General features: G+C 38.6%; 1 protein-coding gene across 3 annotated transcripts in view; it reads left to right on the top strand.

The window, feature by feature from the left end:
- The first annotated feature begins 3,050 nt into the window (after positions 1-3,050).
- Catsperb (catsper channel auxiliary subunit beta) overlaps positions 3,051-18,629 on the top strand; it is a 199,454-nt gene continuing 183,875 nt past the window's right edge. The window contains exons 1-4 of one of the 3 annotated variants that reach the window (XM_087911569.1): positions 3,051-3,190; positions 6,435-6,534; positions 8,351-8,429; positions 11,028-11,125. In XM_087911569.1, the coding sequence (XP_087767695.1) occupies positions 8,351-8,429; positions 11,028-11,125 (177 nt within the window). In that variant the 5' untranslated portion in view covers positions 3,051-3,190; positions 6,435-6,534. Of the gene's footprint in view, positions 3,191-6,434; positions 6,535-8,350; positions 8,430-11,027; positions 11,142-18,629 lie in introns of those variants that run through there. The other 2 variants (XM_087911568.1, XM_087911570.1) reach the window with 2 other exon arrangements.

The following is an 18,629-nucleotide window of genomic DNA, read 5'->3' as shown; positions in this document are numbered from 1 at the left end:
TCATGCTCCCTGCCATGATGGTCACAGACCATGAGTCTCAAATTAAATGCTTTATTTTATAAGTTGCCTGGGTTATGGTATCTTATCACATCAACAAAAAAGTAACTAAGACACCAACAAGCTTCTAAATTTCTAACAATTTACTGAATAAATGTGGTAGGTGTATGCAGAAGTTTCTGTTCTGCCAGCCACTCCCAAAGAAACACACAGAGACTTCTATTAATTGTAAATGCTCAGTCAATAGTGCAGGATTATTAACCAGTTATTATATTTTAAGTTAGACCATATTCCTTATTTATGCTTTGCCACATGACTCATGGCTTGCTACCTCATTTTCTACACAACCTGCTTTCTTGGCAGCTGCCTGGTATCTCCTGACTCTGCCCTTTTTCTCCCAAGCAGTCTCAGTTTGGAATTTCCACCTAACCTTCTCCTATTCAGCTATTGACCAGTCAGTTTGTTTATTAAACTAGTTACAGTGTACAAATCTATGTGTACATAGATATAGTGTACAGTGTATAAATCTTTACAGTGTACAAAAGGATTATTCCACAGCAAGTAGGCTTACGGTACAAAAATTTCTTTATTATGAAATCAACAGAATCAAAATCAACAGTCATCAAAATCTACCCTATGGAAAATAGCTAATTCCTTCTTCAACTTGTCAGGTACAAGTGAAAATTGAGAAAAATGATTGGTGGGAGGAAAATTATCTGCTTACAGATTTCAATACTTGAAAAATATAGACACATAACACTTTTCAATGTCACACTCAATGATGGACAATATGGATGACAGCATAATCCTGCAAGATTATAATGGGACTGAAAGATTCTTGTAGGCTACTTTGATCATAGTTGTGATAATATTATAACACTATGTAGTATTCACGTTGGTGATGATGCTGGTGTAATCAAATCCTCCATGCTTTCAGTCATATAAAGTACAGCACCTATACTTATGGATAGAGCATAATGCTTAATGGTGACAATAGATGATTCTGTGACTGCTTCGTGTACTACATTATAACTTTTTACTATTCTATCAGCATGTACTCCTACTTAGAAGTGAGTTATTTGTGTAACTGTAGGCTGCAATATGCTACAGCAGTCTAATTCAGTTTGTGTTTATTCTGTATCTTGATTACATCAAGAGGCCACACACAAAACAATTAGTTGTCTTATACAATATAAGCTTGTGTAAGTACTCTGTTTGCTCAAGGATGAAGTCTCCCAAGGACACATTTATAGGATGCATCCTTGCTGTTAGTATTCAGGCATTTGTACTCACCTGTCCTTGAGGTTCTGACAGTTTGCATCCTCAGCTGGGGCCACTAAGCACACCTTCTGTGCGTGTACACTAGGTTCCCTTTTAAAAGGTGGGCCTTGCCAACCTCCCGTCTCTTTCTTTCTCTCTTTCCTCTTTTCTGCCTGTCTCTGTCTCTCTCTGACTCTCTCTTCTCCTCTGTGGCCCCTGTCCCCAGAGGCCAGTCTCCTTTCCCCCTATTCCCATTCACTTCCCCCAATAAAAACCCCTCCACCTGAGCTCTGTCACGTGGCTTGTTTCTCTCTCGTGCCGCTTTTTGAAAATGACAACACTTGCCATGAAGTGATACATGACTATGACTTTGCATCAACCAGCAGCAAAGTACAGACTTTACTAGATCTTGATTCCTACAACCGCAGGAAATTTTAAAAATTTATTTAACTTTATTTGATGCGCATTGGTGTGAAGGTGCCAAATCCCCTGAGACTGGAATTACAAGCAGTTGTGAGCTGCCATGTGGTTGCTGGGAATTGAACCTGGGTTCTCTGGAAGAGCAGGCAGTGAGTGCCCTTAACCACTGAGCGCCATCTCTCCAGCCCTAACCACAGGAAATTTTAAGAATAAGATAACTGAAGAAACATAAGCAGTAGATGTACAGGAATCATTGTTAAAGTAGGCATGAAATACTATAATTTTGTTTCATTTTTATAAAAAGACATAGACTTGAACAATGGGGGGTGTCTTAGGAATTAGTTCATTCAATAGAGTGCTTGTCAGACAAGCAGAAGGACTTGAGTTCTAGTCTCAGCACCTTCTAAAAAGTTAGTGGGGAGGCCCCAACAGGCATATTTCTAGTTCTATTGGCCACTCAGGTTAGTTGAGAGACCTTGCCTGGAAAAATATTTGCCACCTTCTAGTGCAAGAAACAACCTACAAGAAAAGAGGAGTCTCCAGTATCAGTGGGAAATGAGTTTTTACTAGTGGACATACTTTGCTGTGTTCTGCACTTTTTTCAGATTCAGACTAACTTCTTTCAAGGTCATCAGAAAAGAAGAAAGAGTATTTCTTACACAGGCTTTCCCAGGAATACAGTAAACTGTGACCAGTTTACTTCTGTGAGAGGGTCACAAAGCAGATTTGATGTGACCGTGTGAACTCTCTTTTGAAGAAAACGATGTATATAAAATGGGATTAAGTAGCATAGTTACAACATTACTTGCCAGCTTTACATCCATTTATGAGTGTTTGATACTGAGAAAGTCATTCAGATTCATTCTGGGTATCTTTAGTGAGTCTGCAAACCCAACAAAGTGCTTCCACACAGCAATGAATATGGGAGAAACTTGGCAAATTCTATGCAGACACAGCTCTTTCTAATCTTTGCACCCTGTCTGTTTACTTGTTTGTCTTGCAATAAGTTCATTTGTCAGTCTTTGCACTTAAGTCCTATTTTTTCAATCTAAGTATGAAGCTCTTTATGACAGGTTGCCTTAAGTTTCGATGTATAGAGACAGAGTGACATTTTGGCTTTTATGTTTTTACTTAAGTCCTCAAATAAGCATCTGAACACTCTAAAATGGATATTATATTAAAGATTATAGATTTGGGAAACTACTACTGATCATAAGTTTTCAATGAAAATCTCTGATACCCTTGATGGAGGCAGTTAGTTAGAAATTCCAACTGCCCATCCTTTAGATTTTTCTTAGCAGGCTTCTGTACTTAGTAGCAGCTGATTGGCTGTTACCAAATTAAGTGGACTGTTAAGGCAGTTAACCGTAAAAACTCAGCTAAGGCAGTCAACTGTGAAACTTCAGTTCTCGATAGCTGGGTCTTTAATCTGTACAGAGAAACAAGGCTAAAATGTAAACAACAACAACAACAACAAATTGAAAGAAAAGACAAGGGACACATACAATTAAAGGTAATTATAGTAATGAATACTAAAATAAGCTCCCTGCTAAAATATTAATTGATGTAATCACTTTTCTGTAACAGTGGAATAGCTACACGTGAGTTAGGTGGGGAAGAGATGGGCTTCTTTGGTTCACAATGTTTGTTGCCACAGAAGAGAAACACCCAAATACATTGCCTTAGTTATGTAAGTTCAGTTCTTAATACTACATCTTCGGTCTACAGTGAAGACTCTACACACAAGAAACATTAGTAAAATATAAAAAGAAAAGGTAACCAGAGATTAATTAGAGGTAATTATAATAATGAAAATTATAATAAGCTATCTGCTAAAATATTAATTTGATTCAATAACTTTTCTATGGTGATGGAATAGCTACAAACAAACTGAATGGGGAGGAAGCAGGGTTCTTCTTTGATACAATTTGCAGTGTTTGGTCCCAGAGAAGAGGGAAATTCAAAATATGTGGTTTGTCATAGACAGTTCTATAAAACCCACAATAATTAAAAGGACGGCTAACTAGAGCTGTTTAACTGTTGTCAGTCTAACTGTTAAATGAGCTGGAAAAAAGAAAAAAACATTGCCATTTACCGTTGTGTAGCTTCCAAGTTTCAATCTAACCAGTGAAAGAGATAGTATAATTGTCTGATAAGATGAAACATATGAATTTCATAAATTGAAATTTATGTAACTGAAGAAAGAAGTTATAGAGGTAATCAAGTACTTCTTTGTAAAGAAGCTGCCAGATGTAGTAAGCACAGACAGTGTAGAATAGCTGCAGTACTAATCTTACAGTATAAAAAGTGAGCTTAGAGAAACAACTTACTGGAAAAAAATTTCAATTGTTCAAAATTAACTCAAGCTGAAATCTCTAGATATGAAGTGCCTGTTGAAAAAGGGGAATATCAGCTTAGGGTAAATGGTTATAGTGAAGGAAAAATGAGTTAAAAATATGTGTCACCCAGTTTAGTGATAGGTCAAATACAAATATTTCTGATATACTTGATTTTTTTATTATTTTTATTATTTTTTATTTTTTTATTTTATGGCATCTTTGTGTGTTGACTAAATATGTTTGAAGATCTTGGTCCTAAGCTCATCTGTCATTAGGTAGTAATGATCTTGAAACATGCTTCTATTAGTTACTGTTTATTACTGTGATAAAATGCCACTACCAAAACAACTAATTTATAGAGGAACAAGTGTATTTGGGCTTCTGGTTCCAGAGGGTTAGACTCTATGATGGCAGAGCAAAGGCATGGGGCAAGAGTAGGAAGCTGAGGGCTCACAGCTTGAACTGCAAGTGTAAAAGATAAAAGAGATTGAACTAACTCTCAACGACTGTCTTGAGTGACATGCTTCCTCCAACAAGATGACACCTCCTAAACCTCCTACACAGTGTCATCAATTGAGGACCAAGCGTTCAAGTGTCTGAGAGTATAAGGGGCAAATTATTCAAACCACCACAAACCCTAAAGTGTATTCTGTCACTATACTAAGAGACTAAGCACTAACACCGGATCCTGAAATAAGGAGTACGCAGTTAGTAGCAGAGCCATGGGGAACCTGAGACCACTTCCACGGTGTCTCCCTTGAATCAACTCTCTCAGATCTCTTTCCTCCCTGAATGTTTAAAGTCTTTCACAGTGAGTTCTTAGTTCGTCTGTCAAAAAACCATAGCCTAGTCAAATAAAATTAAATTCACCATTTTATGCTTACTTAATAAAAGGAATTAGAGCAATATTGAGGATAACAATAATACAGGTCCATCAAATTGGAGACCTAGAGTATAATGCATTTCTATGAAACTAATGAGAAAAGCTTATGGGTTCTAATGGTATTGTATCATTTAATTTGAATGTTTAGGTGAATAATACAAAATCTTGATGATAGCATTGTTTTTTAAATTAAACGAGGACCATATCTCAATTTAATGCTTAAATTATTCTTACACAAAAGCATAATTGAGCAAGCCCCATGATGGTGCTTTCTCAGGCTGGTTGCTTCCCTTTCCTCTGTGACAACTTGTTTCTTAAGGTCACTGAAAACATGAGTTTTTTTTTTAAATTGAAAAAAAATGTTTTCATACACTATATTATGATCATAGTTTCCCTCCCCCAACTCCTCCTTAATCTTTCTCATTTCTCACTCAGTTCCATTCCCTTTCAGCCTCTCTCCCTTTAGGAAACATACAAGTAAATGAAGGAGGAAAAAATAAAAGCAATATACATACACAAAACCTTAAAATCCTCTAAGTGGAAACCATAGCATATAAGCAAAAGACCAATAAGACAAGAATATAAAGATGCCTAAACAAAGCAGTGTGAGACAAAAAGTCCACAAAAATGTCATTGAGTTTGTTTTGTGTTGGCCATCTACTACTAAGCATGGGACTCACCCTTAAGTGTGGTTAATATATCCAGTGAGACTCCATTGAAGGACACTAATTTTTCCTTTGTAAGTTGATGTCAATGGGAGATAGCCGTTTAGTTAGGGATGGAGTCCATGTCCACTCTCCTCCTCAATGCCAGGATCCCATCTGTCTTTAACCTTCCCAGGCCATGTGCATGCCCCCATCATCTCTGTGAGTTCAGTGTGGATCAGTCCTGTTGTGTCTGGACTCTATTTACTTGGAGTCATCCATCCACTCTAGCTCTTAAAATCTTTCCACCTCCTCTTTTACCCTGTGGACAGTGGTGTGATGAGACATCCCATTTAGGACTGAATATTCCAAATCTCTCACTCTCAACACATTGTCCAGTTGTGGGTCTCTGTGTTAGTTCCCATCTATTGAAGAGGAAGCTTCTCTGATGATGACTGTGTGAGGCACTGGCCTATGGGTACAGCAGAATATTGCTAGGAGTTGTTTCATTGCTATGATCCGTTAGCGAAACATTACTTGGTTTTACCCCCAGCCCATGCCCTATCCAGTCTCAGGTTCTTGGCAAGCTGAGCAGTGTTAGGGTTCCACTTCATGGAGCAGGCTTTAAGTCCAACCAGAAAAGTAATCCTGCAGGCAGACCACCTTTGTAGACACAGGTTTGTCGCTGGGGTGGTGGTTACCTTTCTCCTCTGGTAGCTTAACAAAGTACCTTTCGGTACCATGAACTCTAGTTAGTAGGGTGAAGTCCAGTCAGGCATCAGCTCAGCTTCTCTGTATTCACTGAGATATGGAATGTCGTCTTCAACAATAGGGCCTGGCCCGTAGTTTGTGGATAATAAATAACACATGAATTTCTAAAATCTTCCATAGGCTGTGTGGTTGTGTTTGCCTTTGATCCTGGTATTTGGAGGCAGAGGCAGGTTGATCTCTGTGGATTGAAGAACAGACTGGCATTCATAGTGAGCTACAGGTCAGCACAGTTTGACCCTTTCTCTAAAAATAACCAAATAAATGAAATATAGATGTCCCTGATAATATAAAAATTGTAAATTTAGAATCCAATGGATATTTGAACATTCTATCATTAAATGTTCTTAAGCGAAGAAAGTTTTGAGGGAGGGAAACACTAAGCAATTATCAGGAGCTCTCCAGCATCTGAGATTTCAGTCTGCTTAAAGTTGTCAGGTTAGTCTTGTACCCATTCTCTTGGGTGCTGGCAAAAGACATGGGATTCCTAGGTTAGAGACAAAAGACACCATTGCTCACAGAGAAAAGCATAGCCAGAGTGTCAATTTGAAGCTCTTTTTAATTCCTTCACTCCCAAAGTCCAACAGCATTTCCTAGGGTTCCATAAGAAAGTATCACACACCGAGTAGATTAAACAGCAGATTTTTTTTTTTTTTACAATTCTGGAGGCCAGAAGCCTGAGGTTAAAGTGTTACCATGGGTGATTTTTTTTCTCTTTCTTTCTTTCTTTCTTTCTTTCTTTCTTTCTTTCTTTCTTTCTTTCTCTTTCTTCCTTCCTTCCTTTCTTCCTTCCTTTCTTTCTTTCCTTCTTTTTTTCTTTCTTTCCTTCCTCCCTCCCTCCCTCCCTTCCTTCCTTCCTTCCTTCCTTCCTTCCTTTCTTCCTTTCTTTCCTTCTTTCTGCTTTCTTTTCGTCTTTGGAGCCTGTCGTGGAATTCACTCTGTGGACCAGACTGGCCTTGAGCTTACAGAGCTCCTCCTGTCTCTGCCTCCCTAGTACTGGGATTAAAGGCGTTGTACCATCACCACTCAGCCCATGGTTCATTTCTTCTGAGGATGGTGAGAGAATGATGTTGTCTGGTCTCTCCCATGAGTTTGTATATGATTATCTTGTCCCTGTCTTTGCTTCATTTTCTCTTCTAGGTCCAGGTTTACTCAACTAGGGCACTAGACACTTTCAGTTAGAGCATTTTTTCAATGACCTCATCCTCTGAATAGGATCACATTCTAGGGGTAAGGATTTCAATATGTGAATTTTGTTATAAATGACTCTGTATAAGAGATCCTTACCCAGGTCATGAAATGTATCACAGTGGGAAAACACTGACATTAGGAGAGTCACCATGGAAACTGGCCTGCTATTACAACTCCCTCACGATTGTTGGCTGCAAATACAACCCAAGAAAAGCCCTGGATAAAGAGCACCATAGACTTGCATTCTAACTATACCCAGCAAGAACATGCAATGAATCTGGGACCATGTGGACTATTTCAAAACCTAGGTAGTCAGAATATTGTCAAGATAGTGAAAGAAAAAAAAGATTGTCAGTTTTATCATTCTTCTTATTATTTATTATTAAGATAATATTATTCTTATTATCATTATTATTTTAGAGTGTTTTTTAATCCAGGTTCTTGTTCTTATAGTTGATCTAGGATCATGAATCGCACTTCGCCCACTGTTAGCCATATTGAAGAAAATCCCAAGCCCCAGTCTCTCTGTCTCTCTCAATGTCCATACTTTTACATATTTGAACTACACAGTAGGAGATAAATTTAGAACTTAGTCATGTTGTGTGTCTGTTCCAGGGTTTTGTTGGTGGCTAGTTGTGATGTGGGTGCTGGGGATCAGACCCAGGGCGTGCGTTTGCTAGGCAGGCTCTCGACCTCCAGCTCCATTGTTTGCTTTCATCACAGTATAGAAAATATTTATAACTTGAAGAGATGTTTTCTTCACCTCTGTGTAGTTTTTTTATGTCTAAAAACTCAAAATAATATTTTCAGAGTGACTGAATAGAAATTATTTATATTTATTTCAACAGATGGAATCACCACTCATATATGTTCTGATTCTACTTTTGAATGTGCTTGAATTTTCATCTGCAGTGATATATAATCAGTGTAAGTATCAGACTGTTTCTTTTCACGGAGTTCTTATTCTTATCCTTTCCTCATTTGCAGTTCAAATATTGTCCATTTAATATTTTTCATTATTTTCCCATTGTTTTCATGTGTTATCTATTTACTCTGGCCCAGGTGTCTAGTAATGTCATTGTGAACCCATTGTTATCAAGTTGTGTATACAAACTTTTTTAAAACAACACTTTGTCACTTTCAAATCATAGAATGTTTGACATTAAAAGCAGATTATACATGGCAAATATTTTATTATTTGAACAGATACAAAATCTTTTCCTTGATGTATGAATTCTCAAACTACCAAATTGAAAGGAAAATTTCCTGAAGAAATACAAAGATAGAATTAGTACACAAAACTTTAATAATAGAAAAATTTTGTTAAGGAAACATTCATTTCCATAGTGCACACATGCTTGAGATCCTTCTGCATCCTGAATGCATGATGAGATACAGTGGTGTTTAATAAATGGATAGATAGAAGAATTCAGACCTTCTAATCACAAATGTGCTGTAGATTCCAATGAGCTACAAATCGTCCCAGTGTTTGGTTCGAATATTGTAGTAGGAATCTCTGACATATATGTGGCTGTGAGCCAATATTGGAGAGTCACCAAAGGAGAGAAGTCAGAGCAAAGAGAGATTGTATTTGACCGTGGAAAAGCAGGTTGTTAAGGCCGGCATTGTATAGAAGAGAACAGTCTGTCTAGGTCCTTAAAGTGGGTAAAATTTGTATATGCACATATGAGAAAGTGTGTGCTTCAAAGGCAGCATTGGACACACGGTAAACAATAGTTTGGAGGTAGTAAACTCAGACTATGTGAGGGACGTAGTGCATAGTTCAGTCTGACGTGAAAAAAGGGATACAATTAAATTATTCTGAAATATTGGGAGCTGGTACATATAGAGTGTTTGCATGTGAGGCAAAGAAATGTTGATTTCAAACTATAATCCTTGGGAGGTACACTGATATGCTAACATAGACAAACTGAAGAATAACACTGCAACAATTGCGTTGTACAGACAATGTGCAGTAAAAAGTAAATTTATTCTTAGTTCTTACTAAAATCTAATGGTAATTTCCCCTCTAATTTTGGTCTAAAATTCGGGCCCTTCCTGGCAATGTCTTTTTTATCTATCATCTATCTATCTATCTATCTATCTATCTATCTATCTATCTATCTATCTATCTATCTATCTATCTATCCAAACTGTAATACATTTTCTGACTTCCATTATAAAGTTAAGTCATGCCTAAAGTATCTAGGCTGGTCTAATTCAGCCTTCCCTTCCACAATCCAGTGTCTCTCAGCAGCTGTCATTCTCTGCCCATCAGCATCCAGAAATTTAAAGTCAATAAAGCACCATACAGAACCCAGATGCCCTGTCTAGTTCCCATCTCTTCATGGCTTTTTATATGCTATTTTATTCTCTTTTCAAAGACATTATTACTTTAAACTGTTCTTTCTATGAATGTCTATACCTAAGCACCTAAGCACATTCTTAAACATATTGCACCTTTTTAGAAGTTTTCTATGTCTGTACCTAGCATTACTAAGCATGTGCAGTGTTCTCTGGTCACGTGAGACTAATTTTAAACTGCTACATCTGTCACCCGGCATAGCTCACCTTAGTGCATGGCACTGGTGGCTAGTTCCAGTCTGAAGGCAGTCTCTGTACACTGAGCCTATCTGAGAGACCTTGGTCACCAGGAAGACCTGGCAGGAAGCCACATTTGGCTCAGTGTTTTAAACTTTTTTTAAAAAAACTTTCTCAGGCCTTATGTAGACATATGTGGCTAGATATGTATACAGATTTTTTCTTTGATCTATCAGCTCACAAAAAAATGACATGGAGACTTATTATTAATTATGAAAGTTTGACCTTAGCTTAGGCTTCTTCCTAACTAGTTCTTATAACTTAAATTAAGTCATATCTTTTAATCCACATTCTTCTTTTGCTGCCAATAGCCGTTAGGATACTGGTCCACTTTGGGCCTGGTCACATGTACTATATATGCATGTAAAAGTGTGTGTGGGGAAGGTGGCCCTTGGCTCCTGGATTTGGTTCTAGTTCCCCGCTCATGCAGAGGACTGCTGATCTCTGAGTCTACCTGTAAGAAAAGAAATCTTTATTATATTCCATTCTGGGATAGTGTGGGATTAATTTTTTCTTTTTTTTTTTAAAAAATATTTATTTATTATGTTCTGTCTGTGTGTTTGCCTGCAGGCCAGAAGAGGGCACCAGACCCCACCACAAATGGTTGTGAGCCACCATGTGGTTGCTGGGAATTGAACTCAGGATCTTTGGAAGAGCAGGCAAAGCTCTTAACCTCTGAGCCATCTCTTCAGCCCGATTATTTTATCATAAACTGCAACATTTTTTTTTTTGAGACAGGGTTTTTCTGTGTAACAGTCCTGACTGCCCTGAAACTCGCTCTGTAGACCAGGCTGGTTTCAAACACACACAGATCCACCTGCATCTGCCTCCCAAGTACTGAGATTAAAGGCATGCACCACAACTACCAGACTTTTCATGTAAGTCCTTCTAGCTTGACCGGTTTTTGTTGTTTTTGTTTTTTAGATATTCAAGATATTAATGAGAAAAACTTTGCTTGCTCCAGCGACGAGTTCCCCACCAAAGAGAAAATAATCAAGTTATTTCTTACCACTGAAAGTTTGGTAAAGTCCACTAACTGTATGTATTATAGCCCTTTGGTTCCTTTTAAGGCCAGCTTTAGATGCAGTGTCACTGTAGTCTCTCAAGTAAGTGCCTTCTCCTGTCCAGGAAGGTGAGATTCTATGGAATTGTGTCTGTAGTTGGATAGGGTAGTACATTTTTTTTTAGCCATTGATAACCCTGGGTAGCCATGCTCTGTGGGTGTTGTTAAGAAATGATGCCCATCTCTCTTTTCTAGACCACCTGCAACTATCTTCATCTGATATGGAACCAATTTGTTCTTTTGAAGTTTGACAAAGTAGCCTGTCAGAGAAACGTACTTCATGATCGTAGAAAAGAAATAGTCCTTGTATAATAGGGACCGTGATGTGTTTGTCATTTTGTGTAAGGGGTGGTGTGACCTTTCTGTAGAAGACCAGCTTCAACAAAATTAATATGTAGGAGCGTGAGTTTTAGAATTATTAAGCAAAAGGAGCAGAGATATGAGAGAATTAAGAGACAGAAACACAGAACAGCCTCGGGAGGAACATTCAGTGAATTCTGAATTTGTCTTTATTTCCTCCCTCCTGCTTATATACTTAACTACAAAAGGGAGGGGAGAGGCACCAGATTTCATTAACATGATAAAAGGAATAGACTTATATTCTTCGACCTTTTGTCCAGGTGGAGCAGATCCAAGGAGATCCACCTCTACACTCAAAATACTAATTAACCATACCCTTGGTCAGAATCTCTCTTTTGTAGCCACACCTGCTGTGAACAACTTTGAGAGAGCAAAAATAAGCTCAAACTCTGTGACCTCCAGTCGAGATGGAACAGGCTCACAGCTCTGTGAGCCCTCACACCTTTCCATTCAAGTGATGGGAGACTTTTAAGCAATCAAACAACAAAATAAAATAAAGCAGAACATTAAAATAGTCATGGGCTAACACCATGTAGAATGGCTTAGTGAAAGAGTGCTTGCCTATCATGCTTGAATCCTTGGGTTTGATATGCATGCACGTGTGCACGCACACATACATGCATGCGCACACATGTCCACACACACGAACACTCATGCACACACACACAATTGAAAATTCAGACAGCAATTGCTAGCAAAAACAGGTGTTAATAAAAAACCACACAGATTATCCGAAATTAGATGACAAATACAATAAAAACACAGAATAACATTCCACCAAAACACATAATTTATCCCTAAGTCCCCTTTAACTTGGTCCCTAATTTCTGCTTGACGTATCAAATAAATATTTAGTTTAAGTTCTGAATTTATTACTCTTGAGAAGCCTGTGCCCTTTTTGGTTGTGATTCTGTACTATAGGAAAGGGAAGGTAGACTTCCAAAGCTGGGGTCACATCTCGGGCCTGCTGTTTATGGCTGTATGCCCTGACACAGATTACTTAACACTTTGGTTAAGTTTTAGTTAAGTTTGGTTTTAGTTTTTCTATTTTAAAAATTATTTGTAGAATTTTTTATTTTATTTTATTTGTATGGATGTTTTGCTTGCATCTCCATATGTGTGCTACAAAGATGCACGTGTGTGTGTGTGTGTGTGTGTGTGTGTGTGTGTGTGTGTGCATGATGCCCACGTAGGCCAAAAGAGGACATCTAGTGATTGGAGTTAGAGTTGTTGCTACAATGTGGGTTCTAGGAATTAACCAAAAGTCCTGTGGAAGTGCAACAAGGCTCTTAAGCGCTGAACCACCTCTAGTTTCTATTTTTAGTTTTAAATTAGCATTCTAGCCCATTTTTACCTAGTTATAGTGAAGTACATGTCACCTTAGCATTGTTTCCAATCATTACTTACATTTTTATAGTGTTTGTATCTACAATCAAAGTGTTCTGTGTTCATTATGAAACTTGATCTTCACGCATGACCTTTCCCGAGGGAAATCTTTTGCTCTGGGGACTCTGTTAAAAATAGTACTTCCCAGACCAGACCAGACGAGTAAGCTGTCTGGTAAATAAAGGCAGCTGCCACCAAGCCTGAGGCCTGAGTTTGATTAACGGGTCCCACATGGTGGACAGAACCGAAGGCCTCACATGCATGCTGTGGCATAGGTGCTCATACATGCATGTGTAGACGAGCCCACCCCACCACAAATAAAAATTTAATTAATGTTTTTAAATCAGACTTTATCAACACCTCTGTTCCTACTCTCCCTTCACCATTTTATTCTACAATTGATGTCTGATTTATTCTTTTTGTCTGTCTTTCCCTCCATCCATCTACAAATACACTCACTGCTCCAGCCAACAAGTTTGTCTTCCTGACACCCTCACTAGACTGCAAATTCTACAGTGGCTGGGAGTTCGTCAGTTTTACTCGCTTCCATTGTTCAAACACTTTCCACTCTGCCCAACTTATACTAGGTATTTTTAACGTTGCTGTCAAGGCCTACCCCTTTATTTCCATTGTTTAGGCAGGAGTGGGGTCTGTCACTTAACTCAGAATAGCCTGGGATTCAGTATTCTTCTGCCTTCGCCTTCTAAGTAGTAGAATTACAGGTGTGCACCTCTGGGCTGTTTCCCCATTTTTAAGGTAGAGAACCTGAAACTTAGCAAACTCCCAAAGTATTCTTTTCAGTTAAGATTCACTTATTTTATTTTCTGTGCATGCCTTTTTTCACTATGTGTATGGATATGTCTCATGTACAAGACAGGTGCTTAGGGAAGTCAGAGGAGGGTGTTTGATCCCCATAACCATAGTTACAAACTGTTATGGACAACCATGTGTGTGCTGTGAATGGAACTGAGGTTCTCAGCATGAGGATTTCCTAACCTCTAAGCATCTCATGAGTCCCAGACAAAGTTATTTTTTTAATTTTTAAAATTTCTAATTGATTTTATTGTGTTCTACATTTTTCTCTGCTCCCCTCCCTGCCTCTCTCCTCCCCCTCTCCCATGGTCCCCATGCTCCCAATTTACTCAGGAGATCTTGTCTTTTTCTACTTCCCATGTAGATTAGATCCATGTCTGTCTCTCTTAGGGTCCTCATTGTTGTCTAGACTCCTTGGAATTGTGAATTGTAGGATGGTTTTCTTTGCTTTATGACTAAAAGCCACTTATGAGTGAGTACATATGATATTTGTCTTTCTGGGTCTGGGTTACCACACTCAATATGATGTTTTCTAGCTCCATTTGCCTACAAAATTCAAAATGTCATTATTTTTTTATGCTGTGTAGTACTCCATTGTGTAAATGTACCACCTTTTCCTTCTCCATTGTTTGATTGAAGGACATTTAGGTTGTTTCCAGGTTCTGGCTATGACAAACAATGATGCTATGAACATAGTTGAGCACATGTCTTTGTGGCACGATTGAGCACCCTTTGGATATATACCCCAAAGTAGTATTACTGGGTCTTGAGGAAGGTTGTTTCCTAATTTTCTGAGAAATAGCCACACTGACATCCAAAGGGGTTGTACCAGCTTGCATTCCCACCAGCAATGCAGAAGTGTTCCGCTTTCCCCACATAAAATATCTCTCTCCAGCATAATTTGTTATCAATGTTTTTGATATTGGACATTCTTTCAGGTGTAAGATGGAATCTCAGAGTTGTTTTGATTTGCATTTCTCTGACTAAGGATTTTGAACATTTCCTTAAGTGTCTTTCAGCCATTTTAGATTCCTCTGTTGAGAGTTCTCTGTTTAGGTCTGTAGTACTTTTTAATTGGATTATATGTTCTTTTGGTCTCCAATTTCTTGAGTTCTTTGTATATTTTGGAGATCAGACGTCTGTCTGATGTGGGGTTGGTGAAGATGTTTTTCCATTCTGTAGGCTGTCATTTGTCTTGTTGACCGTGTCCTTTGCTTTACAGAAGCTTTTCAGTTTCAGGAGGTCCCATTTATTAATTGTTTCTCTCAGTGTCTGTGCTGCTGGGGTTATATTTAGGAAGTGATCTCCTGTGCCAATGTGTTCAAGTGAACGTCCCACTTTCTCTTTTGTAAGGTTTAGTGTGATTAGCTTTATGTTGAGGTTTTTGATCCATTTGGATTTGAATTTTGTGCATGGTGATAGATATGGATCTATTTTCATTCTTCTACATGTTGATATCCAGTTATACCAGCACCATTTATTGAATATGCTTTCTTTTTTCATTTTATATATTTTGTTTCTTTGTCAAAAATAAGGTTCTCATAGGTGTGTGAATTAATATCTGGGTCTTCAATTCAGTTCCATTGGTCCTCCTGTCTGTTTTTATGCCAATACGAGGCTGTTTTCAGTACTATAGTTCTGTAGTTTTGAAGTCAGGGATTGTGATGCCTCCAGAAGTTTCTTTATTGTACAAGATTGTTTTGACTATCTTGAGTTTTTTGCTTTTCCATATGAAGTTGAGTACTGTTCTTTTGAGGTCTATGAAGAATTTTCTGGGATTTTGATGGGTATTCCAATGAATCTGTACATTCATTTGGCAAGATTGCCATTTTTACTATGTTAATTATACCTATGCAAGAGTATGGGAGATCTTACCATTTTCTGGTGTCTTCTTCAGTTTCTTTCTTCAAAGATTTAAAGTTCTTGTCATATAGGTCTTCCACTTGTTTGGTTAGAGTTACTCCAAGATATTTTATGCTATTTGTGTCTATTGTGAAGGGTGATGTTTCTCTGATTTCTTTCTCAGCCCATTTATCATCTGTGTAAAGAAGGGCTACTGACTTTTTTGAGTTAATCTTGTATCCTGCTACATCACTGAAGGTGTTTATGAGTTTTAGAAGTTCCTTGGTAGAATTTTGTAAACTATCATATCATCAGCAAATGGTGAGGTTTTGACTTCTTCTTTTCTGATTTGTATCCCCTTGATCTCCTGTGTTTGCCTTATTGTTCTAGCTAGGACCTCAATAAGTACTATATTGAATATATATGGAGAGAGTGGACAACCTTGTCTTGTTTCTGATTTCAGTGGGATTGCTGGGAGTTTCTCTCCATTTAGTTTGATGTTAACTGCTGTATATTGCCTTTATTATGTTTAGGAATGTTCCTTGAATTCCTGCTCTCTCCAAGACCTTTATCATGAGGAGATGTTATATTTTATCGAAGGCTTTTTCAGCATATAATGTGATGATCATGTAGTTTTTATTTTTCAATTTGTTTATATGGTAGATTAGATTGATAGATTTTCATATGTTGAACCATTCCTGCATCTCTGGGATGAAGCTGACTTGATCGTGGTGGATAATTTTTCTGATGTGTTCTTGGATTCAGTTTGCCAATATTTTATTATTTTTGCATCAATGTTCATGAGTGAGATTGATCTTTCTTAGCAATGTCTTTGTGTGGTTTGGGTATCAGGGTAATTGTAGCCTCATAAAAAGAGTTTGGCAATTGGTGCGGGAGAATTATCTGTATTCTGTTAATCATATTTTAATAAAACGCTGTTTGGCCAGGCAGGCAGTATAGGCGGGAAAGCCAGACAGGAAGTAGGGGTGGAGCAAAGAGACTGGGAGTATTCTGGAAGCAGAAGCTCTTTCAGCCATTCCTGTACAGACCACCGAAGAGGCAACATGTAAGCTGTCACACCGAGAAAGGTACTGAGCCCATGTGGCTAACATAGATCAGAATAATGGGTTAAGATAAGTTATAAGAACTAATAAGTAGCCTGACTTAATGGGCCAATCAGTTTATAACCTTATGGAGTCCTGTGTGTAATTTTTCTTTGTTGCTTGCCGGCTGTTGGGGTACTGGGAAGGACAGAAACCCCAACAAGCCAGCCCTCATGTTACATATGGCGCCAACGTGGATAACTGAATCCACATAAAGCGTGAGAAAGCTTGGGAAAGAATAGAGTAAAGCATGTTTTCTTGGTAGCAGCAATTTCTCAGGTCTGCTCTGTTTGCTAGAGCAAGCAAACACTCTCATCTAAGGGAGGCTTCCTGACTCAGCCTTAACTGCAAAACCTTGCAGCTCATTAAGAGGTCCTGCCACAAAACACTTAAATGCTGTTGGTGAAAAGCTGAACACATGCTTTTCGGTTTTCAGTCATAGCAGGAAAAAAGCTGTGCTGTTTTAAAATGCCGGCTTTCTGGGCTGTCCTGCCAGAGCAAACTCTGACTCTTTCAGGCAGGCAGTCCGACTGAGTGTGGTCTGTGAGCAGAATGCTGCAGCTTGCTTGCTGGCAAGGACTTTGAAACGCCATAGAGTTGTGGCAGTGAACACAGCTCTGGCTGGTACCTCAGCCTTGAGGCTGAAATGCTAAGGAATGAGCTGGATCTAGCTGTCAAAGCCACGGCTCTCCATATTGCTTAGTAAATTAATGGCTCATGTGGTCAGAAAAAAAAATATACAGTAAAGAGAGATTCAAAGAGGAAGAAAACCTCTAAATGGTTTACAGTGTGTATATGCAGGCTAAAAGTTAAAGTTCTTAAAAGTTAAAAGGAAAGAAAGAGAGTAGTTGGGTGTGGTGGTATACACCTTTAATCCCAATGCCTGGGAGGCAGAGGCATATTGACCTCTGTGACTTCAAGGGGTAGAGGTAGATTGACCTCTGTGACCTCAAGGTGTGGTAGTACACGCCTTTAATCCGAATGCCTGGGAGGCAGAGACAGATCTCTGTGAGTTCAAGGTGTGGTAGCATACACCTTTAATCCCAGCACTGGGGAGGCAGAGACAGGAGGATCTCTGTGAGTTCAAAGACAGCCTGGTCTACAGTGTTATTCCAGGACAAAGATATACAAAGATCCTGTCTCAAAAAGTAAAAGTAAAAATAAAAGAAATAGAGGTTAAAATAAAGCCACATAAAGATGGAAAATGCACAGAGAATCTTCATACTGTATGCTATTATGCTCTCTTTAAATTGTTTGATTGCTGAGGAAGGAGCAACAACTGCTAAAAGACTTTTGTTTATAAATGCTGCTGAACTAACCCAAGATAGGAATTTTGAAAATACCTTGGCTTCAAAACTGAAGTCAAAAGGTATGTTACTTTGGAGAAGAGATTTTGCTTTTGTTTTCACAGAAAATAAGAGGTTGTGGATTCATTCTGAGTTAAGAAAAATCCAGTATGACCAAGGGAGGCCACCTGAAAAATCTCCGACAGGAATAGATGGCCCAGATGTCTGAGTTCTACATCCAGAACGGATTCAAGGCGCTGCCTGAGATGATCAGGTCTCACAGGATACTCCAGTCAGGACTTGATTATAACTCTAAATTTTCTTTAGGTCCCCATAAGATCATCAGCGCCCCCAACCAGCAGGAAGTAGCCTGAAATACTACGCCCACGTTCCCAACAAATGGATTATGGGTATTTTCCTTTGTTTAAAAAAAAAAAAGAGGGAAATGGTGCGGGAGAATTATCTGTATTCTGTTAATCATATTTTAATAAAACGCTGATTGGCCAGGCAGGCAGTATAGGCGGGAAAGCCAGACAGGAAGTAGGGGTGGAGCAAAGAGACTGGGAGTATTCTGGAAGCAGAAGCTCTCTCAGCCATTCCTGTACAGACCACCGAAGAGGCAACATGTAAGCTGTCACACCGAGAAAGGTACTGAGCCCATGTGGCTAACATA

This window comes from Myodes glareolus, chromosome 11 (genome assembly GCF_982192425.1).
Source record: "Myodes glareolus chromosome 11, mMyoGla1.1, whole genome shotgun sequence".
Classification (NCBI taxonomy): Eukaryota; Metazoa; Chordata; class Mammalia; order Rodentia; family Cricetidae; genus Myodes; species Myodes glareolus.
Note: the sequence above shows the minus strand (reverse complement) of the source record. Positions and strands in the feature narration are given on the sequence as shown.